The 26,297-nt window shown below is 44.6% G+C and overlaps 1 protein-coding gene across 1 annotated transcript in view; it reads left to right on the top strand.

Moving 5' to 3' along the window:
* EEPD1 (endonuclease/exonuclease/phosphatase family domain containing 1) overlaps window positions 1–26,297 on the top strand; it is a 147,078-nt gene that overhangs the window by 64,614 nt on the left and 56,167 nt on the right. The window contains exon 3 of the mRNA XM_003268922.3: window positions 20,735–20,786. Coding sequence (XP_003268970.1) covers window positions 20,735–20,786 — 52 coding nt within the window. The remainder of the gene's footprint in view (window positions 1–20,734; window positions 20,787–26,297) is intronic.

The raw sequence follows: 26,297 nt of genomic DNA, 5'->3' as shown, positions 1-26,297 counted from the left end.
TTTCAGTATGCTCTGAAAGGAGAAATTTCTTTTTCTCTTGTGTGTTCAGTTAATCACTCTTACTCTTTCCCAGAGAAATGAAACAAGAAGTTCTTAAGATGGTGGCAATGAGTGGTTGAGAATAGCAGCAGTAAGCCTGGCTGGGCAGAAACGATACTCTGATTGTTATTAAGAGCTGCGTAATGGCCCCTAGGGGCCCAGGGCAGAGCCAGTATCATTCTATTTTCAAGTGCACGAGGGGGGCTCATTTATACTGAATACAGTAGTCCCCCTTGTCCTCGGAGGTTATCTTCCAAGACTTCAGATATGCCAAACCCTATATATTGTTTTTTCCTATCCATACATACCTATGGTAAAGTTTAACTTATAAATTAGGCACAGAAAGAGATTAACAACAATAATAATAAAATAGAAAAATTCTAACATGACAGGGAGGAAGAGGAGGAAAAAGCTAAAAAAAAAAATTATAACAATAGACTGTAATAAAATTTATGTGAATGTGGTCTCTCTCTTTCTCAAAACACCTTATACTGTACTCACCCTTCTTCTTGTGCTGATGTGAGATAATAGGAAGGCTGCTAAGTGTCTAAAGGATGGGAAGCATCTGCAGATGAAGATGCTGAGCAAAGGGAGGGTTCACATCCCTGGTGAGACAGAGTGGTGCAGTGTGAGATTGTGAATTGTATATTTCCAGAATTTTCCATTTAATATTTTTGGACTGTGATTGACTGTGGGTCACTGAAACCATAAAAAAATGAAACTGTAGATATGGGGTGACTACTGCACTATGTGAAAATATTACCCTCTTTTTGCTAAAAATATGTGATCAAATGTAAAGTTGGGCCTTAGAAATAGGCATGTTATGGTGGCTTGACAAGCTTAGGATGGGATACATTAGAAGGTGGAAGAGAAAGAAGTAGGCTGGTGGGAGGGAGAATGGCGATTTTGTCCAGATGAGGAGGGAATTTGGTTAATAAAAGCTTAAGGCTGGAGCCTAGGAGGAAGGCCTGGAGGAGAAGCGTAAATACTGGGTTTTAGGTACAGCAAGAAAGTGGGGTTTTGGGTTGGTATCTGGAAGTCTGTAGGAAGTTCCCTACAGAAAATAAGAGAAATTATTTTTCCTTTGTGGGAAATATCAAAAACCAAATCATTGGATTGTAACATACTTTGAAATCCATCTTAGAAAATAAGATGAATCGAGTCTGATTAGGTGGGCAGATGTGTGAAAATGATAATGCTAATTGTGGAATGTAGGCAATGTGTCTATGAGTCTTCACCATATAGTGCCCTAAACTTTCTTGTAGGTTTAAAAAATTCATAATTTAAACGTTAGGAACAAAAGAGCAACTAGATGGCAAAGCCTAAACTTGTGGACATTTTACAGGAAAAAAAAATCAAGTAACAAGGAATCTCTTATGAATTCCAAAATGCAAAAGGTGGGGACCTGGCTGGGTGTGGTGGTATATACCTGTAATCCCGGCACTTTGGGAGGCTGAGGCAAGAGGATTGCTTGAGCCCAGGAATTTGAAACCAGCCTGAGCAACATAGCAAGACCCTATTTCAAAGAAGGAAGGAAGGAAGGAAGGAAGGAAGGAAGGAAGGAAGGAAGGAAGGAAGGAAGGAAGGAAAAGGAAGGAAAGGAAGGAGAGGGGGAGGGAGGGGAGAGAGAGAGAAGGAAAGAAGAAAAGAAGAAGGAGGAAGAGGAAGGAAGGTAGAAAGAAGAAAGAGAGAGGTGGGGACCAAAAACAGCCCAAACCCCTAATTACTGACCTGATAGTTGGCCAGCATGCATTTAAAGAGAGAGAGAGAGAGAGAGTGTGTGTGTGTGTTTGTGTGTGTGTGTGTGTTTACTTCATTCTCACAGGCTTGGATACACATGAAGAGATATATAAAACATGAAAGATTACAGTATTTGAGGGGAAGCTGGTGAATGGAAAGGAAAGGTAGGACAACCAGACATGATTGGCCCCTGGAAGTCCATCCCACATGGCCTGAGCAGGTTGCGGGAGAAAGACCACAGGAAAATGGAAGTACAGAGGGGAACAGGCCCAGCTAGAGTCCCCTCTGCTACCAGGTGAGATCGTGGAGGATGGGGATGCTGTCCCCACAGTAGATGTAGAAAACTAGTTTGATCTTGTTGTTTCTTATGCTTCCTCCAGTGAAAGCCAAGAAATAATCAAAGAACAATTCAGGAAGAACAACTGGGAAGAATGGCGGTAAAAATGACTTTTTCCTGAAGGAACAAATACCTTCAGATGATGTTTGCAGCATGTTCTGATTTTATTGAGCAGATGGCTCCTTCTTGGGTGAAAGCATGTTGAAAAAATTAAGGGGGAAGGGAAAGGCTCAAGTTCCAAAGAGAAGTCCCCAGTTCACTTGGGTTAGGGAGGTGAATGGTACCACTCAGAGAGCCCTCCTTGCTTTGGAGACATCTAGACTTGTATCATCATAACCACATGGATTAAGAATAACCAAAAAGAACCTCATGGAAGTTCCATAGCTTCATCTCTTGCCAATTGGATGTGACACTAGGGAGGAAGTTTGGGATGAAAGAAAGAGGTACCTGTAGAAGCCCTGACCTCCAGTGGCAAATGGCACTTTGCTCTTTCTATTCATTTGGCCCCGTCGTCCTCATCTCTAAAGCAGAGCTAATGGCATCAACTCCATCTCATATCCTGCAGAGAACATGAGAATGTCTCCGATGTCTGTGGTTCAGAGTGTGTCAGATGGTACTGAGAAAAATGCTTTCTCCTTCTCCTTTCACCCTTTGCCCGTAACAAACTTATAACTACACTGAATTCGTTTTTTGTTTTTTTTGGTTTTTTTTTTTTTTGAGATGGAGTCTCGCTCTGTCGCCCAGGCTAGAATGCAGTGGTGCGATCTCGGCTCACTGCTACCTCCAACTCCTGGGTTCAAGTGATTCTCCGGCCTCAGCCTCCTGAGTAGCTCAGATTATAGGTGCCCACTACCACACACCACCACACCTGGCTAATTTTTGTATTTTATTAGAGACAGGGTTTCACTGTGTTGGTCAGGCTGGTCCAGAACTCCTGGCCTGAAATGATCAGCCTGCCTCAGCGTCCCAAAGTGTTTAGATTACAGGCATGAGCCACTGCGTCCAGCCAACTACACTGAATTCGTAAATTATCAAGGTAGTAATTTTTCTCAGTTTGAGGGAAGAGTTTCATCCTTCAGTTTAAAATAACCCAATATGTAATTTCTTTTCAACATTTTATACAACCTTATCTTTTGGAGTTTTGTTCCTTATCATCTTTTAATAAAGAAACTTGCATTTTGAATGAATGTTACAGCTTTGAAACTATTTAAGAGCCAGCTCTGTGGTATGTGTTTTGCCTGTTATCTGTGTATCTTTTTACTTTTAGCTTTAGAAGATGGAGAACAAAACTGTTTTGTATACTCAGATCCAGAAAAGTTATAATATTCTTTGTACTTCTTTAAGAAGGATGAGCCTGGATTGATCTGGAATTAAAGTGCTAACTGTTAAAGAATGTAATCAGATTATTTAATAATAATAACAGGGTCACTGCAGGACTGCATGTCCCAGCCTGGCGCCATAAAATCTGAACTCAGCTATTCCACCTTTACAGGGACATTTTCAGGTTGTGGGTCAATCATTGAGATCCTGTTTTTTTAAGTGGCTAGAATACCAGTGTGATTCTGAGGAATGAAAGCTTTATATTCTGATCAGTTCTAAAAAAGGTAAGAATCATGTATGAGGTCATGTCCATTTCAATTCAGATAAATATTAATACCTGTCATTTATGGTGTACCTGTTATATGCTAGAAGCAATATATTATAATAAATGCCATTTCAATGATTTCCTAAATAGTTGCAATCATTATCCTGATTTTACAGATGAGAAAATCCAATCTCTGATCAAATGCCTTTTTATGGGACAGGTCCTGTGTGTCCTCCCCACAGCACACTGGCCACACATGTACCTGTGCTCCCTGTCACTCATACTCCCTTACCTGGCTTTATTTTTAATACATTTATCATCACTAGACACATTATGTAGTGACATTCATTTATTTTATATTGTATTCAGGATCCAGTTAACCCTTGAACAACACTGGGGTTAGGGGAGCCAACCCGCCCTCCCCTGCACAATTGAAAATTCACATAGAACTTTTGACTCCCCCAAAATGTAACTACTACCAGCCTACTGTCGACCAGAAGCCTTACTGATAACCTAATAGTCTATTAACATGTATTTTGTATGTCATATGTACTGTATGTTGTATTCTTACAAATAAAGTAAGCTAAGGAAAAGAAAATGTTATTAAGAGAATCATAAGGAAGAGAACATATGTTTACTAGTCATTAAGTGTAGTGGATTATTGTAAAGTCTTCATCTTCATCGTCTCCATGTTTTGAGTAGGCTGAGGAGGACAAGGAAGAGGAGGGGTTGGTCTTGTTATCTCAGGGTGGCAGAGGCAGAAGAAAATCCACCTGTAAGTAGACCCACACAATTCAAACCTGTATTGTTCAAGGGTGAACTGTATATATAACAGAAATATTACGCATTATATAATTATATGATAATTATATAATGTTTGTTGCAGATCCTTCCTGTCTTAGTGTTTTTGGAGTACAATAACAAAATACTATATACTGGGTGATTTATAAACAAAAGACACTTATTTCTCACAGTCTAGAGGCTGGCGAGTCTAAGATCAAGGTGCCGGCTAATTCAGTGTCTGGCAAGAGCCCATTTCCTAGTTCATAGATGGCATCTTCTAGCGGGGTCCCCACGTGGTGGAAGGAGCAAAGCTGCTCTCTTGGGGCCTCTTTTATAAAGTCACTAAACCCTCATGTCCTAATCACCTCCCAAAGGCCTCACCTCCTACTGCCATCACACTGGTCATTAAATTTCAACACAGGTGGCTCACGCCTCTAATCCCAGCAGTTTGGGAGGCCGAGGCGGGCAGATCACGTAAGGTCAGGAGTTCGAGACCAGCCTAGCCAACATGGTGAAACCCCATCTCTACTAAAAATACAAAAAATATCCAGGCGTGGTGGCGGGCGCCTGTAATCCCAGCTACTTGGGAGGCTGAGGCAGGAGAATCGCTTGAACCCGGGAGGCAGAGGTTGCAGTGAGCCAAGATCACACTACTGTACTCCAACCTGGGTGACAGAGTGAGATTCTGTCTCAAAAAATAAATAAATAAATGTAATAATAAGAAATAAATTTTAACACAGAAATTGAGAGGAAGAGGGGTTACTGACATCCAGACCTCAGCACCTTCTCACTATTGCATGCTGGGTGGAGCTGGTGTGCAAGGGCTCTCGGGAGCCTTTTGTGCACATCTCTTCACAGCTCCACATTGAGTCACACCAGATTGGTGACTTGAAATGGGCCTTGGTGAGAGTATGGAAGACACCACAGAAATTGGCAAATGCGGCAACTCCTCTGCATCCCCCACCCCTAGAGCCAGTGGTTAAACATTGTGCAGGCCACCACTCCCCACCCCTCATTAGAATGTAAGCTTCGTCAGGGTCAAGATTCTGTTTTGTTCCTTGCCCTATCTCTGGTGTTGAGAACTATGCCGGGCACATAGTAGATGCTTAGTAAATATTTGTTGAATGAATAAAAAGCAGTGCATGCTTTTAAATCATACAAGCCTGGGCTCATCCCTGTGTGGACCCTGAATAAGCCACTTCATTGCTCTGAAGCTGTAAAATAGAAATCGAAATCCCTGCCTCTTCAGTTAAGGATTAAGATATCCCAAAGTCAAGGGTCGGGGGGAGAAGGATGAAAAGTTAATATTGTAGTGTACAAATCATACAGTCAGTCTTTGAAGACTTAGTTTAGCTTTAGAATCTGCAGTTTGTTACAGCTATGTCTGCAAGGAGAAACTTGCAGATGTAAGTAAAATAATATAATCAAGGCTTAGCAGGGTACCGACATCTGGAAAACACTTTCAACTGAATCCTCTTTCTCCTCTTCATTGGTTCTTTCTACATTTCAGTCTGTTCCCCTGCCTTTTCTTCCAAATTTTCCAGGAATAAAATTGCCTAGTCTACTTTAGTTTTATCTCCTGCAGTTAAGCCAAGTCATTAACTTTCTAATGGACTTTCCTGTGGGGCCTCAGATCTTAAATTAGGTTAAATGTTTCAGCTTTTTAAAAAGTGGCATTAAATAGGCAATTTGCTGTTGGGAAAAAAAGCTTGTATATGGAAGTGTTTCCTAGTCTTTGGTCAGCAGCCAGCCTGACTTTTGCTGTTCATCATCACCCCTGTTCAGTGGGATCTCAGTGGAGTGAAAGGTTTCAAGTTGACTGGAAGCTGAGCTCTTTCTCTGTCCCTTCCCAAGGTGGGTATGAGAAGGAGAGATCAATCCTTTACACAGGTGGATAGAAAACGGGCCGACAGTCAGTCCACTCATAATAGCTGGATAAATGTTTCCTTGTTTAAGGATGCATAAAGACTTAAAAAAGGCTGTGGAAAAGTCCTGCAGAACAAGGTAAAAGCAAGAGCTTCTGTAGACTGAGATGGAGTTTCTATTTTGAAAAACCATCTACAGCAGACTCCAGAAGATAGTTTTGGGAAAATGTGTGGCATCCTCAGTATACAGCAAAAGGACACATGGTCTCCCTGGGACAGGAACAGTGAAACGTGAAGAAAGGATATTTGACACGGAAAAGCAACAGAAAGGGAAAAGCAAGGAGATGGATTCAATAAGGAAAGGTTTTAAGGACCCAATAGCAGAACTAAAATCCAAATTAGCAAGAGTATAGAAAAGTATTCATGTATAGTAAACTGAATAATGGCCTCCAAAAGTTTTCCATATCCTAATCCTTGGCACTTGTGAGTGTTACCTCACATGGAAAAAAAAAAAGTTTTGCAGATTTGATTAAATTAAGGATCTTGAGAGGTACAGGGTCATCTATGTGGGCCCTAAGTGCAATCACAAGTGTCCTTGTAAGAGACAGGAAGAAGGAGATGTGATGATAGGAGAGAAGGCAGAAGGCGATGTGACCATGGAGACAGACTGGAGTGACGAGGCCACAAACAAGGAATGCAGGCAGCCACCAGAGACAAGAAAAAAAATAGGTTCTCCTCTCGAGCCTCCAGAGGGAGCGCGGCCATTCCGATAGCTTGACTTCAGCCCAGTGAGCCTGAGACTTATGGCCTCCAGAACTGAGGGAATGACTTTCTGTTGTGTTAAGTCACCAAGTTTGTGATAATTTGTTAGAACAGCCACAGAAAACAACACAAATGCCATGGAAAATCAAATCAGTGATACGAGTCGGGGGAAAAAAGTCGAGAAAGGTTCTGGAAAATATGAGAAAAGAAGAGAACAAGAGACAAGGTTATATATGTGGAAGATGGAACTGACCACCCACATTCAGATTTTTGGTGTTGGTAATTATTGAAATCAGTGATCCATCATCCAAACTGTAATGGAAGGAAACCACGTTCTCACGAGGGACTGTGCGTGAATATCAAAGGCCTCACTCAACCACATTCTGAACAAACTCAGAAAGAGACAGCCACATCTGAGCATACCCCAGGAATCATAAAGAATAACAAGGATAAGAGAGGGGGACAAGCATTTCATCCAAACAGAGAAAAAAGTAACAAAAATTAAGTCAACTTTAGACTTGCTCTGTATAACAAAGAGACTGTGTTTACAGAACCTGTCAGAAGATTAAAACATCTGGGAATTTAAAAAAAAAAAAAAAATTTGGCTCTATTCCCAGGCGCCATAACACCAACCTACATGTGGAGCCTGAGAATCTGAAGCATTAAAAGTTCTTCGATTATCAAGTAAGTCTGTGAACCCTCTACAAAATTTGGGGGTTATGTTGCAACCCAAACAATTTTATGCTCAGCTGAGTTGCCTTTGTCTGTGAAGCCAATCAGAAAGACATTCTCAGACATGCAGGGGCTTAGGGAAGTATACAAACATGCTCCTTTCTCTAAAATTCACTTTAAAGACATGTCATAGATGCTCAAGAGTTAAAACAGAGCTCAAGAGTAGGTAACGTAAGCACCAGATTCCATAAAACTAGAGAGCAGTTAAAATTATTGTTATAAGTCTGATTAGCAAACAAATACAAATGTCAAAAATTGTTCTTAACAATAAGCTATGTAATGGAGAGACAACCAAGTGCCTGTATTCTGGATCTAAGCCTTAGAGTATTGCTAATGAAGATCAAAGAGGGAAGGGGAGATAAGGGTTATAATGCTGCTTGTCCGAAATGGGATGGTATCAAGAAAAAGTTGTTTCAGTCTTTATTCTAATCCTCGAGAAGTGTTAGTGGCTAAAGAAAGGCTCTGAATGATGAGTACTAATAGCCACCATTCAGAGAGGCTTATGAGTGAAGCAGCGTGCTAAGTACTTTACCTTAGTCACCTCTGCTCCCGGCCACAGAAGCAAACGTCAGTCTCTCTCTTCCCACCTGCTGCTGAGTTCTTCAGGTTCCTTAAGACCCTGCAGCCAGTAGACAGTGCAGCTTGAACTGACTCTTGTTTCCTACATTAATATGAAAAACTTAAAGTGAACACTGATGGATCCAAAAACATGTTCAGGAACTACTCAAATGCTTGGGAAATGGAAACGTGAACTCAGCACAAAGTAGACCCAAAAGAGTCTCAATACACTTTACTAATCAGGAAATAAATACACAGGGTGCTTCCCCTAACAAGAGTGCACTAGAACTATAGAAAATAAAATTTCAAACCAAACTACTTAGAGATAGAAGAACACAATTCAAATAACCATTGAATCCAATAAGAGGTCAACACTACAACTGTAGGCTACATAGATAGTAACAAGAAGACTGCATAATGAAATTTGAAACAAGGATAAATACATACTTAGAGAAAAAAGTATGGCTTTATATATATAATAAATCATTTAAACACAAGAAGGTGACAGAGAAACCAAAGAAAACAGTGGAAAATTGGAGAAAGGAATTAAGATAAATGTGAACCTTAATTAGAAAAAGAATGGTACAATTGATAAATCCTGGTGCTAATTTTTTAGGAAACCAACAAAGTAGACTGATTTCTCACAGATCAAATTTTCAAAATGAGAAAAAATATCTACCCATCTTAAAGAAGGGATGGGGGGGGTTGGCCAGAAACAGATGCAGAGGTGGTTATTAAGCTTAAAGTGATTACTTGTATAATTTTGTGCTCAAAATTTGAAAATCTGAATGGATTGGATAATTTTCTTTAAAAATAGAATATACTGTAATTGATTCAAGCAGTTGAAAACCTGAATGGAATAAAAAACGTGGGCACTGTCATCAAAGAAGTTTCCTGCCCAGATTGTTTTGCAGACTAATTCTTTCAAACCCGCTAAGAACAGTTACTGCCCAAGCTAAATTCCACAGAGAGTGTTCTGTGCTGACATCCTAATCCCACACTTGGCTTTGGCAAGGAAGGGTGTCTTGGCAGTGACAGGATGCAACGCTGTCAAGGACATATTTAGGAAAAGCAGCTCCCTCTCCAGAGCTCGTCCCTCCTCCTGGGCGTGTCCACTGATGTGCAGATGCTGATGGCCCCTGTGTTTCCTCAGCTCTGAGCCAATAGAGGAGGAAAGTAAGCATGGGGGAAAACAGGCCTGCATGTGACACTCATGATGTCTTCTAAAATTTGGTGATAAAAACAAGAGACAAGAGATTCTTGGCCCGACACAGTGGCTCACACCTGTAATCCCAGCACTTTGGGTTTTTTTTGGTTTTTGTTTTTTGTTTCCGTGAGACAGAGTTTTGCTCTTGTTGCCCAGGCTGGAGTGCAATGATGCAGTCTTGGCTCACTGCAACCTTCGCCTCCCAGGTTCAAGTGATTCTCCTGCCTCAGGCTCCCAAGTAGCTGAGATTACAGGCACATGCCACCATGCCCAGCTAATTTTTGTATTTTTAGTAAAGAGGGGGTTTCACCATGTTGGTCAGGCTGGTCTCAAACTCCTGACCTCAGGTAATCCGCCCACTTCAGCCTCCCAAAGTGATGGGATTACAGGCATGAGCCACCACGCCCGGCCTAATCCCAGCACTTTGGGAGGCTGAGATGGGAGGATCGCTTGAGCCCAGGAGTTGGAGACCACCCTGGGCAACACAGTGAGACTCCATCTCTATTAAAGAAGGGTGGGGGGATTCCTTCATTAATTTCCTCAGAAGTTAACCTGGAACTTTGCTTGAAAGGGAAAAGAGGCGTGTTCAGACATCTGGATTGATGCCATTTGTGAATCTGACTTTCATGAAATTTCTTAAGTAACTCCACCCCACATAAAACAAATACAGACCGGGCATGGTGGCTACCCGCCGTAATCCCGCACTTCAGGAGGTTGAGACAGGCGGATCACTTGAGGTCAGGACTTTGAGACCAGTCTGGCCAACATGGTGAAATCCCATCTTTACTAAAAACACAAAATTAGCCAAGCGTGGTGGCACACACCTGTAGTCTCAGCTACTCAGGAGGCTGAGGCAGGTTTCAGTGAGCCGAGATTGTGCCACTGCACTCCAGCCTGGGCAATAGAGTGAGACTCTGTCTCAAAAAAAAAAAAAAAAAAAATACAATTGCTGTGGAAAATCAAATCAGTGATGTGAATGAAGGAAGAAATTATTCTGCAGACACAGGTGGGGCCAGGCCTGCCAGGATTTTACGCAGTTGTGTTTGATTAAGTCCTCCTCAACTGCCTACAATAATGGATAGGATTGTGATAGATAGGAGGATATTCGTGTTTATTGATGGGAGAATTTGAAACAATCAAGATAGGGGCTAGTTTTTGTCATGTGAGAAGTGTGCCAGGCATTAGGGAGGTTCCTTGGGTTACCTCTGGGACTCAGAAATGAAAGGGGACTATTCCTAGTTTTATTACTAGGGCTTTTATTAAGGATGAAAATTGATTAATAGGTTTGTCACAGGGACATGTGAGTAGAGAGTGGCCATTGCCCCTGGTCTCCGGGCCCTGGCTGTGATTACACCTTCGCTCCATGTTCTCCTCTTGGGCCTCCTCTCTCCCTTACTGAAAGGCTGCCTGGAGAGCCCCTCTTTCCCCAGGTTTATGCTGCTGAACCCCTCTTCTAAAGGCACATGTGGAAACCCCTTCCCTGTCACTTGCTGTACAGTCTGGGAGACAGTGTGGGCTGATACATCAGGTACAGGGCCTGTGTCGCCAGCATTGCTGGAGGTGCTGGGGTTTGGTGTGGGCTCTTCAATTTAGGGTCTTCACATTGTTCTTTTTCTTGCAGAGGAGGGTGTGGAAGTATTATATTATAAAACAAAACTAGTCCAGGCATCATTAACAACTTTCATGACCTTTAGTTTTCTTCCAAATCCTGCAAATGGTGATTATACTCTGAGAGAAAAACTGGGTCCCGTGACTATACCATTTGGGGAGGGAGGGAAAGCATGGGGGAAAGAGAAAGAGAATGTGAATGCACAGCTTTGAGAGGGACTGTTTGTGCTTCAATAATTGCCTTCACTTGGATAAGGCTAAATACCTGCTGGCTTTGAGTTTTCTCCTTGGAAAATCATGCTGTGAGAAGCCACCCAACATCTTGTACCTAGATTTTAATGTCGTCATTTCTCCTCCTTCACTTCTATCCACTTCTCACCCACTGAAACCTGGCATCATCTCCACCACTCTCTGCAGCCGCTCTCTCCAATGCCACCAGCCTTTGCTTACCTGGCATTCTGTAAGTTCTGAACAACTGGCTCCCTGCCCTCTTACAGCACTCTCCCCCCATGGCTGCCGGCCATGTGCTCTGGGTTTCCCTTCTACCTTCCTGGCAGTCCCTTTGCTGCTTCCATGACAGCCTCCCATTCCTCTTTCCAGGTGTTAATTGTTGATGGCCCTTGGGTGCCTACCCTGGACTGTCTTCTCTGTCCTCACAGCCTCCTGGATGGTCTCTCCCCTTTGTCACCATCCTCCCGCTCCTGATGTCCAAATCTATAGCCCAGGACTTGCTGAGGTACAGCCAGTTACCTCCTCAAACTTCACTCAGAGGTCCCAAAGCCCTGAACCCCAGTATGTCCAAGACCAGACTCGCATCTTCAGCCCTGCTTGGCTCCCTAAGTAGATAGTCCCTTCAGCACCCAGTTTCACAAGGTGGAAACTGGGGTGATGTTTCTTTCTTGTTCCCCTCATCTTTTCATTCATCAGGCCCTATCAGCTGCTCACCTGTATAGAATTAGCCCAGTGCCATTTGCCTGCACAGGCCACCTTCATCTCTTAACCTAGACCCACCCTGGGTCTGTCTACCTCCAGCATTGCCACCCCCACCCCATCCCCATCCATTCTCTACACCATGGCCATATTTTTATTAGTTACTTTCTGTGTCCCTGGGCCTCTGCCACATCACTGCCCTAAATTATTTGTGACTATTCCTTGCCAGTCTCCTTGATGTGGCTTGACAAATCCTCTGAGCAGGGCCAGCCCCACCTGTTTCTGCAGAATAATCCTTGAGTTCCTACCTCCTACCTTCAGCCCCCCCTCCCCATGTCCCTGGTCGGCACTCCTTTCCTCCCCTCTCCTATGCAGGCCTGAAGGTGTCAGCTGACAGGCCACTCCCCAGGAAGCCTCCCAGCTTTGGGCAGTGCCCTTCCAGCAGGCACATGGCACCATGTGTTTGCCTCCTGAGAGTGCCCATCACGCGGCTGATGCACTTACCTGGTTCCTCCATTAGACTCAGATGTCTAGGGGCAGAGGCTACTTTTGCTCATCAGTGTGTCCCTAGCACCCAGGAGTGCCTCATGCATACTGCATAACCTTAGATCTTTTATCCATACAGTGAATGAATGGATCCATCATATAGCATTCATTCTCTATCTGTTACTTACTGCTGTGTCTCATGGACTATACTATGTCATTTAATAAATGCAGTGGGAACTCAAAGTGCCAGAATCCTCAGAGAAAGGGAGCCAGGGTGAATCCTGACTCTAGCATCCTTTAGGTTATAATCTATTCTGGAAGCATAAGTGTCTCTATAGTTGAGAGTTTATCCTTTAACTGCTTTTGAAGCATCCATAGAGTTATCCCATATCTGCCTTTTTGGGGGCCATCGAGGCTCATACGGTCTGTGTCCCATGCCATCCTGGACTGCAGGGGTGCCCTCTGGCTTCTGTCTCCTCAATGCTGCTGCTTGTCTTCTGTGCTGTCAGTGTCTGCCTGGCACTTTCCCCATCACCCTCTTTAATCCCATTGTAGATCTTAATTGCACACATTCTAGGTCTTTCTAAGTGTTGCTCATCCTGACTTCAGAACTTGCCCTTCAAGCTGTCATTTATCTAAATAAATCACTGCTATCAGCTGCTTTTGTGTGATTTGCCACTCTTCTCAAAGTAGGGTACAGAAAAAGAAATTATAGTTCATTGCAGCTTTCATCTCCTTGGGGCTCTGCTGTTCTCAGAGGATGAGGACCAAGCTCCAAGCCGCTATCAACCTCTTAGGCCCAGCTCTACTGGTCCATGTTGGAACCCAGGAGAGTCTCAGGGAGACACCTCCCTCTTCCTTGGACATATGCTGAAGCAGCTTCCTAACCCCTGTGGGCCCTTGTGGAGGGCAGGAACTGTGTTTTCATCTTGTCCCCCAGACACATGGCAGTTTCTAAAATATAGGAGGTATTCAGTATATGTTTGCAGAATCAGCAGAAGAAAGGAGGAGAGGAAGGGGCAGAATTGAAAATATGAGATATCAGATTCCCTTCCAGGGCAAAAAGTTAGATGATGTCAAGTGGAGGATTTAGTACATGGGCTTATTGCTCCTTCATATGTCTGAAATTTCCTCCCAGGGAGTATCTGATATGCTAGAAGAATCTGATATCATAAATACTGAAATAAATAACGTAAACTGGAAGGGTTTCCAATAAGATTAGAAATAAAATCAGGACAGTTATATAACAGGAAGCATCTCAGAATACCCTTAAGGACTGCAACTCTCAGGAGGACAAAACAGCTTTCTGAAGAAATCCAAAGTTATGAACAGCTCTAGCAGTAGCTTCTTAATATGCACTGCTCTCATTTTGAAACACTAAACTGTGTAGATCTGAGTGTCTTATAATCTTCTCTCCCTCTGCCCCTAAAGCTATTCCATTTATGTTGCTGGGTTTTTTTGTTTTGTTTTGTTTTGTTTTGTTTTTGTTTTTGTTTTGAGATGGAGAGAGTCTCGCTCTGTCACCTAGGCTGGCAGTGGCGCAATCTTGGCTCACTGCAACCTCCGCCTCCCAGGTTCAAGCGATTCTCCTGTCTCAGCCTCCCAAGTAGCTGGGACTGCAGGCGCCCACCACCAGGCCCAGCTAATTGTTTGTATTTGTAGAAGAGACGGGGTTTCACTGTGTTAGCCAGGATGGTCTTGATCTCCTGACCTTGTGATCCGCCCGCCTCGGCCTCCTGAAGTGCTGGGATTACAGGCGTGATACTGCACCAGCCCTTGCTGGGTTTTAGTAGTTTAAGAATGTCTCTGGTTTTTGTTTGTTTGTTTTTGCCCCTCCGCCTACTCTTAATGCATTAATACTATTTGGTATTGGTTTTAGAGCAGAAAATAAATGGGTTTTTATCTCATATGCCAACTTCAGTAGATTGGTTGTGGCTTACTGGAGTGTTGAGAAGAATTTGGAAGCTGAATCTAAATTCAGTGGGGGAGAGTTCTGTGCAGGCTAGGGGGTTGGAGGGTAGCACTGTGCATGCCAGGCCTGTGCCAGGTGTGTTCTAGTGGACAGTAACTCATGAGAGCAGGACACGGCATCCTTCAGGTTTTGACTTAAATCAGAGTCAGTTGAAGTTATTTTAATGTCATTTTCATTTTAGAGCCTGAAATTGTTGGTTTTCAAATCTTGTTCTGCTGTGGCTTGAATGTAGTATCTTAGTGAATAGTAGGGAGAAAAATAGAGCTGAATATTTTAACAGTGTTGAGATCTTTTCTCTAAGCTGTTGCCATTTGATACCTGATACTAAATTGGACTTCATGACCATAAAAGGGGCAGGAATGGGAGACTATCTGAAAAGTCCCTCCAGTGTAAATATTTATCATGGTTATTTCAGAGGCAGATTAGGCTTCTGAAATTTGAGCTACAACTGGATAGTCCTAACTTAGCATATAAGTTGCTGTCCAAATTGGTAACCTGGAATCTAGATTTGCACAGTGGGAATCAGAATGTGCTGAGGAGTGGCCAATGGCCTTGACCTGCCACCAGGCATATTTCATGAATGGCAGTCAGTTACATAATTCACGTAGCACCTTTCAACAAGGGAGGATCCACCCAGTCATCTTGTTTGAGGCATTCTTTTCAGAAGGAGAAACCGAGGCATGGCCTTTGCTATTACCCATTCAGGCTGGAATGTATGAGCTATGATAGCAACTTGGCCTGAAGGCCTCCAGGCCTGGTCAGCAAATAAATTCCTTGAGCGCTTTCCATGTGCCAGTTGTAGACACCACAAATGTACTTATGAGCAAGAATGTCTCAGCTCCCAGCCTCAAGGAGCTTCCATGCTTGTTGAGAGGAGACAGACAAAAGCACCCCAATATACTCAGGCTTCAAGGTAGCACAAAGACCACTGAAGAAAATAACATATTGTGACCTGGGATGCTGGTTTAACTCGGGTGTCCAGGGAAGGTTGCTTGGAGGAGATGGCACTCCCAGTTAGACTGGAATGAGGGGATGAGACAGATGGTGTTGGAAAGATCTTGGGGAAGACCCCTCCAAGCCAGAGAAACAACAAAAGCAAACCTGCCTAAGAGATGGAATAAAAGCCAACGGGGTTGGAGCAGAGAGAACGCCCACACTCCTGTCCATTAGCCTGGATGTTTGCCAATTTGTTGTTTGTTTTGCTTTTTGGTGGGTTTTTGGTTTTTTGTTTGTTTGTTTTTTGAGACAGAGTCTCGCTCTGTCACCCAGGCTGGAGTGCCTGGTGCGATCTCAGCTCACTGCAACCTCTGCTTCCCAGGCTCAAGCGTTTCTCCCACCTCACCTCCTGAGTAGCTGGGATTACAGGCACCCGCCACCATGCCTGGCTAATTTTTGTATTTTTAGTAGAGACAGGGTTTCACCATGTTGGCCAGGCTGGTCTCGAAGTCCTGACCTCAAATGATCTACCTGCCTTGTTCTCCCAAAGTGCTGGAATTACAGGTGTGAGCCACCGTGCCTGGCCTGATTTGTTGTTGGTGTTGGCGGTTTCTTATTAGCCTTGAAAACTTTTATTGCACTTCTTGAAGCTGCTATTAAATTAGCCATTGTATTTGGTGAGACAGTATTTGCTTAGTTGTATAAAGGGTATGAAGAATTCTATAAATTAAGGTGAACTGCAAAATTGCCTAATTCTGACCAGATGTGGTGGCTCACACCTGTAATCCTAGTACTGTGGGAAGCCAAGGGAGGCGAATCGTTGGAGCTCAGGAGTTTGAGACCAGCCTGGGCACCATGGCGAAATCCCATTTCTACTAAAAATACAAAAATTAGTCTGGTGTGGTGACGTGTGTCTGCAGTCCGAGCTGCTTGGAAGGCTGAGGCAGGAGAATCGCTTGAACCCTGGAGGTCAAAGCTGCAGTGAGCCAAGATGGTGCCAGTGTACTCCAGCCTGGGTGACAAAATGAGACCCTGTCTCAAAAAAAAAAAAAAAAGAAAAATCGTCTAATCCCTTTGGAGGGAGGCATGTGCTTCAGAGTGGGCCTATTTCTATTCCGTAGACTTGTGCAGGTTGCTGGAGGTGGAGAGGAAATGACCAGTGAGCATTCTGGGTAGGCAGGGAGTGTCCTGACACCATCCACAGCTGACCCACTCCCTAAACAGCCCCTTGGAGCTCTCATGCTTTTACTGTATGCTGAGTCCAGCCCAGGCCTCCCCCACAGCCTCCAGCCCAGGCCTCCCCCACAGCCTCCAGCCCAGGCCTCCCCCACAGCCTCCAGCCCAGGCCTCCTCCACAGCCTCCAGCCCAGGCCTCCTCCACGGCCTCCAGCCCAGGCCTCCCCCATGGCCTCCAGCCCAGGCCTCCCCCATAGCCTCCAGCCCAGGCCTCCCCCATGGCCTCCAGCTCAGGTTTCCCCCACAGCCTCCAGCCCAGGCCTTCCCCACAGCCTCCAGCCCAGGCCTCCCCCACAGCATCGACCACCTGCTCGTTGTGTCCATGAACACTTCAAAAGCAACATGTCAAAAAGGGGAAAATACCTCCCCTGTCAACCTGCATGCAGTTCTCAATTCTGTCACCTTGGTTGCTGGCTGTAGCCTCAGTTCAGGCACCTGCACTGGAAACCAGCGAGTCATCTCTCCCCTTGGTGCCTCTATAGACCTCCTCTGTGATGACCTTTTTTCCCAACCCTCCTTACCTGAAAAAGCTAACCTGGTCCCTCCAGGAATCCTCTGGCCTTGGCTGGGCTCGGCTCCCCTCTGCATCTCTGTGTGCCAACTTGGCATACAGTACATCATATTCTGGACTGGCTGTGAGTGCCTTCCAGGCAGGGAATGCCATAGCAATCATGGATCCTTGGTCACCTGCACACAGTAGGGCACTGTCAATGTTTGGAAAACAAATGAGTGGCTGAGCAGGGTCCCTTTGCAAGCAATGGCTTTAGCTATTTGGGTGACTGTTTTTCTTTATATTCTTCTGAATGTATTCAAATTCCTCACAGTAAGTGGCTATCAGATACTTTTAGAATTTTTTATGGCAAAATGTTTATAAATAAAATTTAGCATTTTAACCCTTTTTAAGTGTACAGTTCAGTGGCATGGCATGAAGTACATTTACATTGTTGTATAATCATCACCAACATTGTCTCTAGAACTTTTTTCTTTTTTTTTGAGACAGAGTCTTGCTCTGTCACCCAGGCTGGAGTGCAGTGGCATGATCTCTGCCCGCTGCAGCCTCGACCTCCTGGGCTCAAGAGATTCTGCTACCTCAGCCTCCTAAGTAGCTGGGGTCACAGGCATGCACCACCATACCAGGCTAATTTTTTGTATTTTTAGTAGAGATGAGGTCGTCTTGAGAGGTGACAACGTGCTAGCAGCCCTCGCTCACTCTCGGCGCCTCCTCTGCCTCGGCGTCCGCTCTGGCTGCGCTCCAGGAGCCCTTCAGCCCCCCCGCTGCGCTATGAGGGCCCCTCTCTGGGGCTGGCCGAGGCCAGAGCAGGCTCCCTCTGCTCGCTGGGAAGTGTGAAGAGAGAGGCGCGGGCGGGAGCGGAGCTCGCAGGTTCCAGTGAGCGCGGGTTCGGCAAGCCTCGCCCTAGGCGCCGCAGGCCGGCACCTGCTAGGCTTTATCGGAGGCTGAATCCCGTGCGTGGACCGCCGTTCCATCCCGTGCGTGGACCGCCGTTCCCTCTTCGCGGGATCGTTGGCCACGATAGCAGATCTCCGTCTCTTTCTCGCTTCCCCTCTTTTCCTCTTGATTGTCTGGGAGGAGCTCCCTCTGGGCTGCCTTAGTGCCCAGGCTAGGTGCCGCAAAGTCCCGCTGCGAGTGCCAGTGAGAGGTGAAGCTGGCTGGGCTTCTGAGAGTTGGGGACTTGGAGAACTTTTCTAGCTGTCTCCTGTCTAGTTAAAGGTTTGTAAACGCACCAATCAGCGCTCTGTGTCTAGCTAATGGGGTGGGGACTTGGAGAACTTTTCTGTCTAGCTAAAGGATTGTAAACACACCAATTAGCACTCTGTGTCTAGCTAAAAGTTTGTAAACGCACCAATCAGCACTCTGTCAAGACAGATCAATCAGTGCTCTGTAAAATGGACCAATCAGCTCTCTGTAAAATAGACCAATTAGCAGGATGTGGGTGGGGCCAGATAAGGGAATAAAAGCAGGCCTCCCTGGCTAGCAGCGGCAACCAGTTGGCATACCACGCTGTGGAAGCTTTGTTCTTTCGCTCTTCGCAATAAATCTTGGTGCTGCTCACTGTTTGGGTCCGCGCTGCTGTAACACTCACTGCCAAGGTCTGCAGCATCATTCCTGAAGTCAGCAAGACCACGAACCCACCGGAAGGAAGAAACTCCGGACACTTCCAAACATCTGAAGGAACAAACTCCGGACACACCATCTTTAAGAACTGTAACACTCACCGCGAGGGTCCACAGCTTCATTCTTGAAGTCAGCGAGACCAAGAACCCACCAATTCTGGACACATTGTGATGTCATCCAGGCTGCTCCTGAACTCCTGAGCTTAAGCAATCCTCCTGCCTTGGCCTTCCAAAGTGCTAGGATTACAGGCATGAGCCACTGCATTGGCCCTCTAGAACTTTCTCTTTATCCCAAAGTGAAATTCCATACCTTTTAAACAATACCTCTCCATTCTCCTTTTCCCCCAGTCCCTGGTAAGCACCATTCTGTTACCGGAAAGAGGTCCCAATGCAGACACCAAAAAAGGGTTCTTAGACCTTGCATAAAAATGAATTTGGGGCAAGTCTATAAAGTGAAAACAAGTTTATTGGTAAAGTAAAGGAATAAAGAATGGCTGCCTAAGGCCAAGCACAGTGGACTCACGCCTGTAATCCCAGCACTTTGGGAGGCTGAGGTGGGTGGATGACTTGAGGCCGGGAGTTCAAGACCCACCTGGCCAACATGGTAAAACCCTGTCTCTACTAAAAATACAAAAATTAGCTAGATGTAGCGGCACATGCCTGTAAAACCAGATACTCGGGAGGCTGAGGCAGGAGAATGGCTTGAACTCAGGAGGTGAAAGTTGCAGGGAGCCAAGATCACTCCACTGCATTTCAGCCTGGGTGACAGAGTGAGACTGTCTCAAAAAAAAAAAAAAAAAAAAAAGAATGGCTAGCTATTTTTATGGGGTTTTTTTTATTATATGCTAAACAAGGGGTCGATTATTTATGAGTTTTCTAGGAAAGGGGTGGGCAATTCCCAGAACTGAGGGTTCCTCTCTCTCTTAGACCATATAGGGTAACTTCCTGACGTTGCTATGGCACCTGTAAACTGTCATGGTGCTGGTGAGCATGTCTTTTAGCATGCTAATGCATTATAATTAGCATGTAATGAGCAGTGAGCGTGACCAGAGGTCACTTTTGTGGCCATCTTGGTTTTGATGGGTTTTGGTCAGCCTCTTTACCACACCCTCTTTTATCAGCAAGGTCTTTATGACCTGAATCTTGTGCCGACCTCCTATCTTACCCTGTGACTTAATGCCTAACCTCCTGGGAATACAGCCTAGTATGTCTCGGTGTTATTTTACCCAGCCCCTATTCAAGATGGAATCGCTGTGGTTCAAATGCCCCTGACAATTCTACTTCCTGTCTGTGTGAATTTGACTAAGATATCTCATATAAGTGGGATCGTGTAGTATTTGTCTTTTGTGACTGGCTTATCTCATTTAGCATGTCTCCAAGGTTCATCTGTGGCGTGGCATGTATCAGAATGTTCTTTGTTAAGGCTGAGTAATATAGTCCATTAAAAGTATGTACTACATTTTGCTTATTCATTCATCTGTTGGTAGACATTTATGTTGTTTCTACCTTTTGGCTATCGTGAATAGTGCTGCTATGAACATTGGTGTGCAATTACCTATTCGAGTTCCTGCTTTCAATTCTTTTGGGAATGTACTTAAAAGTGAAATTGCTGGATCATATGGTAAAAATTACTTTCAAATTTAGAAACATTTTAAATACTTTCAAAATGGTCATTTTGATTTAAACAAAAGGTCACCTTGAGGTGGCAGGTGACATAGAAATGCAGGATGAAATTTCAGCCTTTTGTTCTTGGGACTTGTTTGATGATCCTTGGTGACATGAAATGATTTGTTTTCAAGTGTGGTTTTGATTTTTTTTCTTACAGCATCAAGCTTCTAGCTGTGCAAGAACTGCTTGACAGAGAGGCCTTGGAAAAGGTAAATATTTTACTCTTCCTTGCACATTCACAAACCAAGAACAGAGGGCCACACATAAGAAAAATTCAACTCCCTGTCACCAGAGACAGCCCCTACTAAAAAGATGGTCAGTTATTTTGTATTCCTGACAGCGAATCATGCAGAATTTTAACCTCAGCCCCCTACCTTGCTGACATTGTGTTCACGCCTACAAACTCGGCCGTGCCTGGCTCCCTCTGGGTTGTGTGCAGGTTGTGTGAAAGCAGAGGCTCGTGCTGCAGGGGGCCATGCTCTGGAGGAGGCTTTCTGTGCTTTCAGCCATTAGGAGCCAGAGGCCTCACGCGTGCCAGAGTCTGTGCTGGCCACCTCACTGCATTTCTGCTTGCTGTGTGTTATTATCTGGGTGTAGGGATGATAGAATTGAGACCCAGTAACTTGCCCAAGGCAAATGAACTAAGTAGAAGAGTGATGATTTGAATCCCAATAGTTCCATTTCCAAAACCAGTACTTCTCTATTCAGTAGTCAAGTTCATGAGTTTTTATCTCTTTTTAGGCTACTACTGAGGATTGGGAAACTGCCTCCCTGCCCCCAAACTAACATTTCAGTGTGCCCTGGAAGAGACCCACAATGTGTCTCGGCTTTCTATGTTCGAGTCAAGCCTGGGGTTGGGGATTTTTTGCCAGTTGTGGGTTCACATTTGGCATGCGTCGTGGGGTGGGCTCCACAAAACAGGCTGGGTGGGCACCAAGGAAGCCAGGCCCCCCTACTTGCCCATCAGGGGCCTCCTAGCTGATACCAAGCTCTCAGACTCTGGGGAGTTCAGGACTCTTCCTGCATGTGTAGTCGCAGGTGATAATTAGAATCTGTGATGCTAACATGAAGCAACAGCATTCAAAAGATACTCATTTCTTTTTGGTTAGAGAGACAAGCACTTGAACTATATTCGTTTATTTTTGGAATTTAAAATATTTGAGGGTGCCAGGTGAGGTGGCTCTGCCTGTAGTCCCAGCACTTCGGGAGACTGGAGGGTTGCTTGAGCCCAGGAGTTTGAGACCAGCCTGGGCAACATAGTGAGACCTCATGTCTTCAGAAAATCAAGAAATTAGCCAGGTGTGGTGGTGCACACCTGCGGTCCCAATTCCATGAGAAGCTGAGGCAAGAGGATCACTTGAGCCCAGGAGGCTGAGGCTACAGTGAGCCAAGATCATGCCACTGCACTCCAGCCTGGAAGTCAGAGCAAGAGACCCTGTCTTAAAAAATAAAATGTCTGAGGCCGGGCGTGGTGGTTCAAGCCTGTAATCCCAGCACTTTGGGAGGCCGAGGCAGGTGGATCACGAGGTCAGGAGATCGAGACCATCCTGGCTAACACGGTGAAACCCCGTCTCTACTAAAAATACAAAAAAAAATTAACTGGGCGTGTTGGCGGGCGCCTGTAGTCCCAGCTACTCGGGAGGCTGAGGCAGGAGAATGGCGTGAACCTGGGAGGCGGAGCTTGCAGTGAGCCAAGATCGTGCCACTGCACTCCAGCCTGGGGGACGGAGCAAGACTCCATCTCAAAAATAAATAAATAAATAAATAAATAAATAAATAAATAAATAAATAAAAATAAAATGTCTGAATTAGTAGTCAGTCTGCTGGTTGGCACTAAGACAAATAAAGTCTTTAAAATGAACACCAACCAGTGATGTGAGGGGAGAATGGGGCCTGAGCACTGCTTTGGATTTGATGTCCCCTCATCCTCATTTCTATCTTGGGTAAACCAAGGATAGAGCTGCTGCCTGACCTCAGAGAGGCAAAGCGAGAAGCAAATGAGTTAATGTAGCAAAAGGGCTTTCTAAATGCCAAAGCACTCTACTCATATTAATTCTTAATTACTTATATTAATTCTTAATATGCATTCAGCCATTAAAATATAGTGGGTCAGGCTATAAAAGACATCACCGGGCCAAATGGCAATATTGGATGTGGATAGTAAATGAGATGAAGGTATTGTATTAACATTAACATTTCCTGAAGTTGATAATTGGCTTGTGATCATGTAAGAGAATGGCCTTGTTCTTAGGCAGCAGTTCCCAACCTTTTTGGCACCAGGGACCAGTTTCCTGGAAGAAAATTTTTCCACAGACCTGGGTTGGGGGGATGGTTTCAGGATGAAACTGTTCCACCTCAGATCATCATCAGGCATTAGATTCTCATCAGGAGCACACAATCTGGGGACCCCTGTTCTTAGGAATTAACACAGGAGTATTTAGGAATAAAGGGGCATGGTTATAACTTATTCTCAAATGATTCAAGAAAAAGAAATAGTGATGTATATATATCAGACAGAGCCAGAGAGAGAAACATGAGAATAACTCATCAAGTAAATGAGGCAAAATACAAACAATTGATCCTTTTGTGTAAAGGGGTATGTGAGTTCCTTGTATGTTCCTGAAACTTTTCTAGTATCCCCCCTCAAAAAATTGTCATCTTAGTATTCATCATGGTTATTTGTTTTATTTCTCAATTTAAAAAAACCATCAGATGGCTGGGTGCGGTGGCTCATGCCTATAATCCCAGCACTTTGGGAGGCCAAGGCAAGCAGATCATGAGGTCAGGAGTTCGAGACCAGCCTGGCCAGCATGGTGAAACCCCATCTCTACTAAAAATACAAAAAATTAGCTGGGCATGGTGGTGTGCGCCTGTAGTCCCAGCTACTCAGGAGGCTGAAGCAGGAGAATTGCTTGAACCTGGCAAGCAGAGGTTGCAGTGAGCCGAGATTACACCATGGCACTCCAGCCTGGGCAACACAGCGAGACTCTGTCTCAAAGTAAATAAATAAATAAATAACCATCAGACAAAGCTGGCAAATGTGGAGCCTGGTGCTGGGATATATCAGTATAATAAAAATGCAGGTGCCAAAAATAACGGTTATGGCTGGGCACAGCGGCTCACGCCTGTAATCCCAGCACTTTGGGAGGCTGAGGCAGGTGGATCATTTGAGGTCAGCAGTTCGAGACCAGCCTGGCCAACATGGTGAAACCCCATCTCTACTAAAAATACAAATATTTATTTTTTGTATTTAGCCAGGCGTGGTGGCGCATGCCTGTAATCCCAGCTACTCAGGAGGCTGAGGCAGGATAATCGCTTGAGCCTGGGAGGCAGAGGTTGTGGTGAGCCAAGATCGTGCCATTGCACTCCAGTCTGAGCAAGAGAGTAAGACCCTGCCTCAAAAAAAAAAAAAAAAAAGAAAAAAGAAAAAAAATAACAGTTATGTCTTTTGAGCTGTGTGTACACCTGATTTAGAGAGGCTGCAGAGCCAACCCAATCCGTGAGTATTAACTACTTGCAAAACCTAACAGAGAAGTAGGGTCAGGGCTTACTGTGGCTGGTGGCGGAGCCAGTTGTGCTGCCCTGAGGATTTGATTTTGATGCTGAGGCTGCGGTGGAGCAGGCCCTAAGCCCACCTTCCTAACTGGATTATCTTGGATTACTTACTTTCTCGTGCCTTAGTTTCCCAGTTTATAAAATAGAAACTATTCTAATTCTTAACTCACAGAGGTTTTAAGGTGACTAATTAGATAGTTCATGTAAAGGACTTCAGCACTGTGCCTGGCACTCAGTGATCTCCAACAGTTAGCTGCTGCCCGTGTTCTTTCCCCTTCCTCCTCCTCCTCCCCCACTCTGATTCTCTCTCCCCGAGTCTGCTGATGATTTTGTATTGTTCCCCTCATCTCAAAATATGACCAGTAAGAAGCTTTACAAGATGGTCTGAATATGCACAGGTGCCAGCAGGGAGCCAAATTCGCTGAGTTTCCTCCTCTTCCCTTCTGTTCATTCATTCGTTCATTCCCTTATGCTACAGGCATTTGTTGAGCTTCCAGTGTGCCAGGCAAGTGGCAAACATTTCTTGAAAAGTTCAGAAGCAAACAGTCATCATGAGCTTGATAGCCAGTTACATTTTGAGTGACATATGATATATTACCTGGCATAGTGCTATTTTGTGCATCAAGATTGGTCCAGTTGAGGCCAGGTGCAGTGGCTCACACCTGTAATCTCAGCACTTTGGGAGGCCAAGGTGGGTGAATCACCTGAGGTCAGGAGTTCGAGACCAGTCTGACCAACATGGCGAAACTGTGTCTCTAATAAAAATACAAAAAAAAAAAATAATAATTAGCCGGATGTGGTGGCAGGTGCCTCCCAGCTACTCAGGAGGCTGAGGCAGGAGAATCTCTTAAACCCGGGAGGTGGAGGTTGCAGTGAGCCGAGATCGCGCCACTGCACTCCAGCCTGGGCGACAGAGTGAGGCTCTCTCTCTCTCAAAAAAAAAAGGATTGGTCCAGTTGATATGCTGGAATAAGATGAGTTCCTAAAGGGCCTCGTGACTTACAGATTCCCTTCCACCTGGACTGATTAAAGAGCCACCAAGAAAAGTTATTTGTCAGATGTAGAGCTTTGCTACTCGAAGTGTGGCCCACAGACCTGCAGCATTAGAAGCCTGTTAGAAACGCAGAATCTCAGCTCCCTGAATTCAGACCCCCTGAATCAGAGCTACATTCTAAAAAGCCCCCAGGTGATTATGTGCTCGAAAGTTCAAGAACACTGCTGTAGAGTATCATTTATTATCACCATCGCTATTATTAACTAGTCAGAAAGAATCTGAGTTGTCAATTTGACTTTTACGGCCAATTAAGCTCTTTTTTTTTTTTTTTTTTTTGGCACCAAAGGAGAAGAAGTAAACACCGTCATTCTATTTTTGAGAACCCAGTTTTTATTTTTAGTTCACCTGCGTCTTCCTTTCATTAAGAAAGTAGTCTTAATTCAATAGGTAGAGCCAGCAAAAAAGGGCTTAGTTAGACACACATTCTGCAAACGTCAAACCTCTTTTACTGTCATGCAGCTGAGCTTCAGATGACAACCTGCCTTTGAGTTTTGTAATCACTGAACTCCCGACACCCTGCTGTGATAGAACTGGTGGCTTCTAGCCAGACAGTCCCAACAGTGGGGACCTGCACAGGCCTCCTCTTTTAAGATGGAAGCTATTCTAAAGGGGCCATTTCCTTCACAAGTACTGTAGATTAAATTTGAACAATAAAAGATTTAAATTATGTAAAACCTAATATAAAAAGATAAAACGAAGTAGCAGTCTTTTAAGGTCTCATAGAAAATAAGTGCTTTCTCTTGCTAATATTAGGCCTTGTTATTAGGATCTTAGTATTTTAACTTAAAATGACCAGCCATTTGCCTAAACATTACTTGGTTTTAGGTAGACAGCCTTCCCATTTTTAGACGTGCCAAGGTTTTCCTGTTTTCTGCAGAGCCCAGAGCCAGCTCTGAGTAGGTTCCCAATTGGCAGAGCTGAGTTCTTATCCTGGTGTGGCCTCTGCTGAGCTGCTCTGTCTGGCAGAGGATCCTCCCTGAAGGCCCCGGCCCCATTCCTCGTCTGTGAAACTGCTCTCTGTGGTTCCTTCCCACTCTTCAATACCTGGGCTTCATTTTTCAGAGTTGATTTTTTTTTTTGGAGACGGAGTCTTGCCCTGTCGCCCAGGCTG

Source organism: Nomascus leucogenys, chromosome 17, assembly GCF_006542625.1.
Source record: "Nomascus leucogenys isolate Asia chromosome 17, Asia_NLE_v1, whole genome shotgun sequence".
Taxonomy (NCBI): Eukaryota; Metazoa; Chordata; class Mammalia; order Primates; family Hylobatidae; genus Nomascus; species Nomascus leucogenys.
Note: the sequence above shows the minus strand (reverse complement) of the source record. Positions and strands in the feature narration are given on the sequence as shown.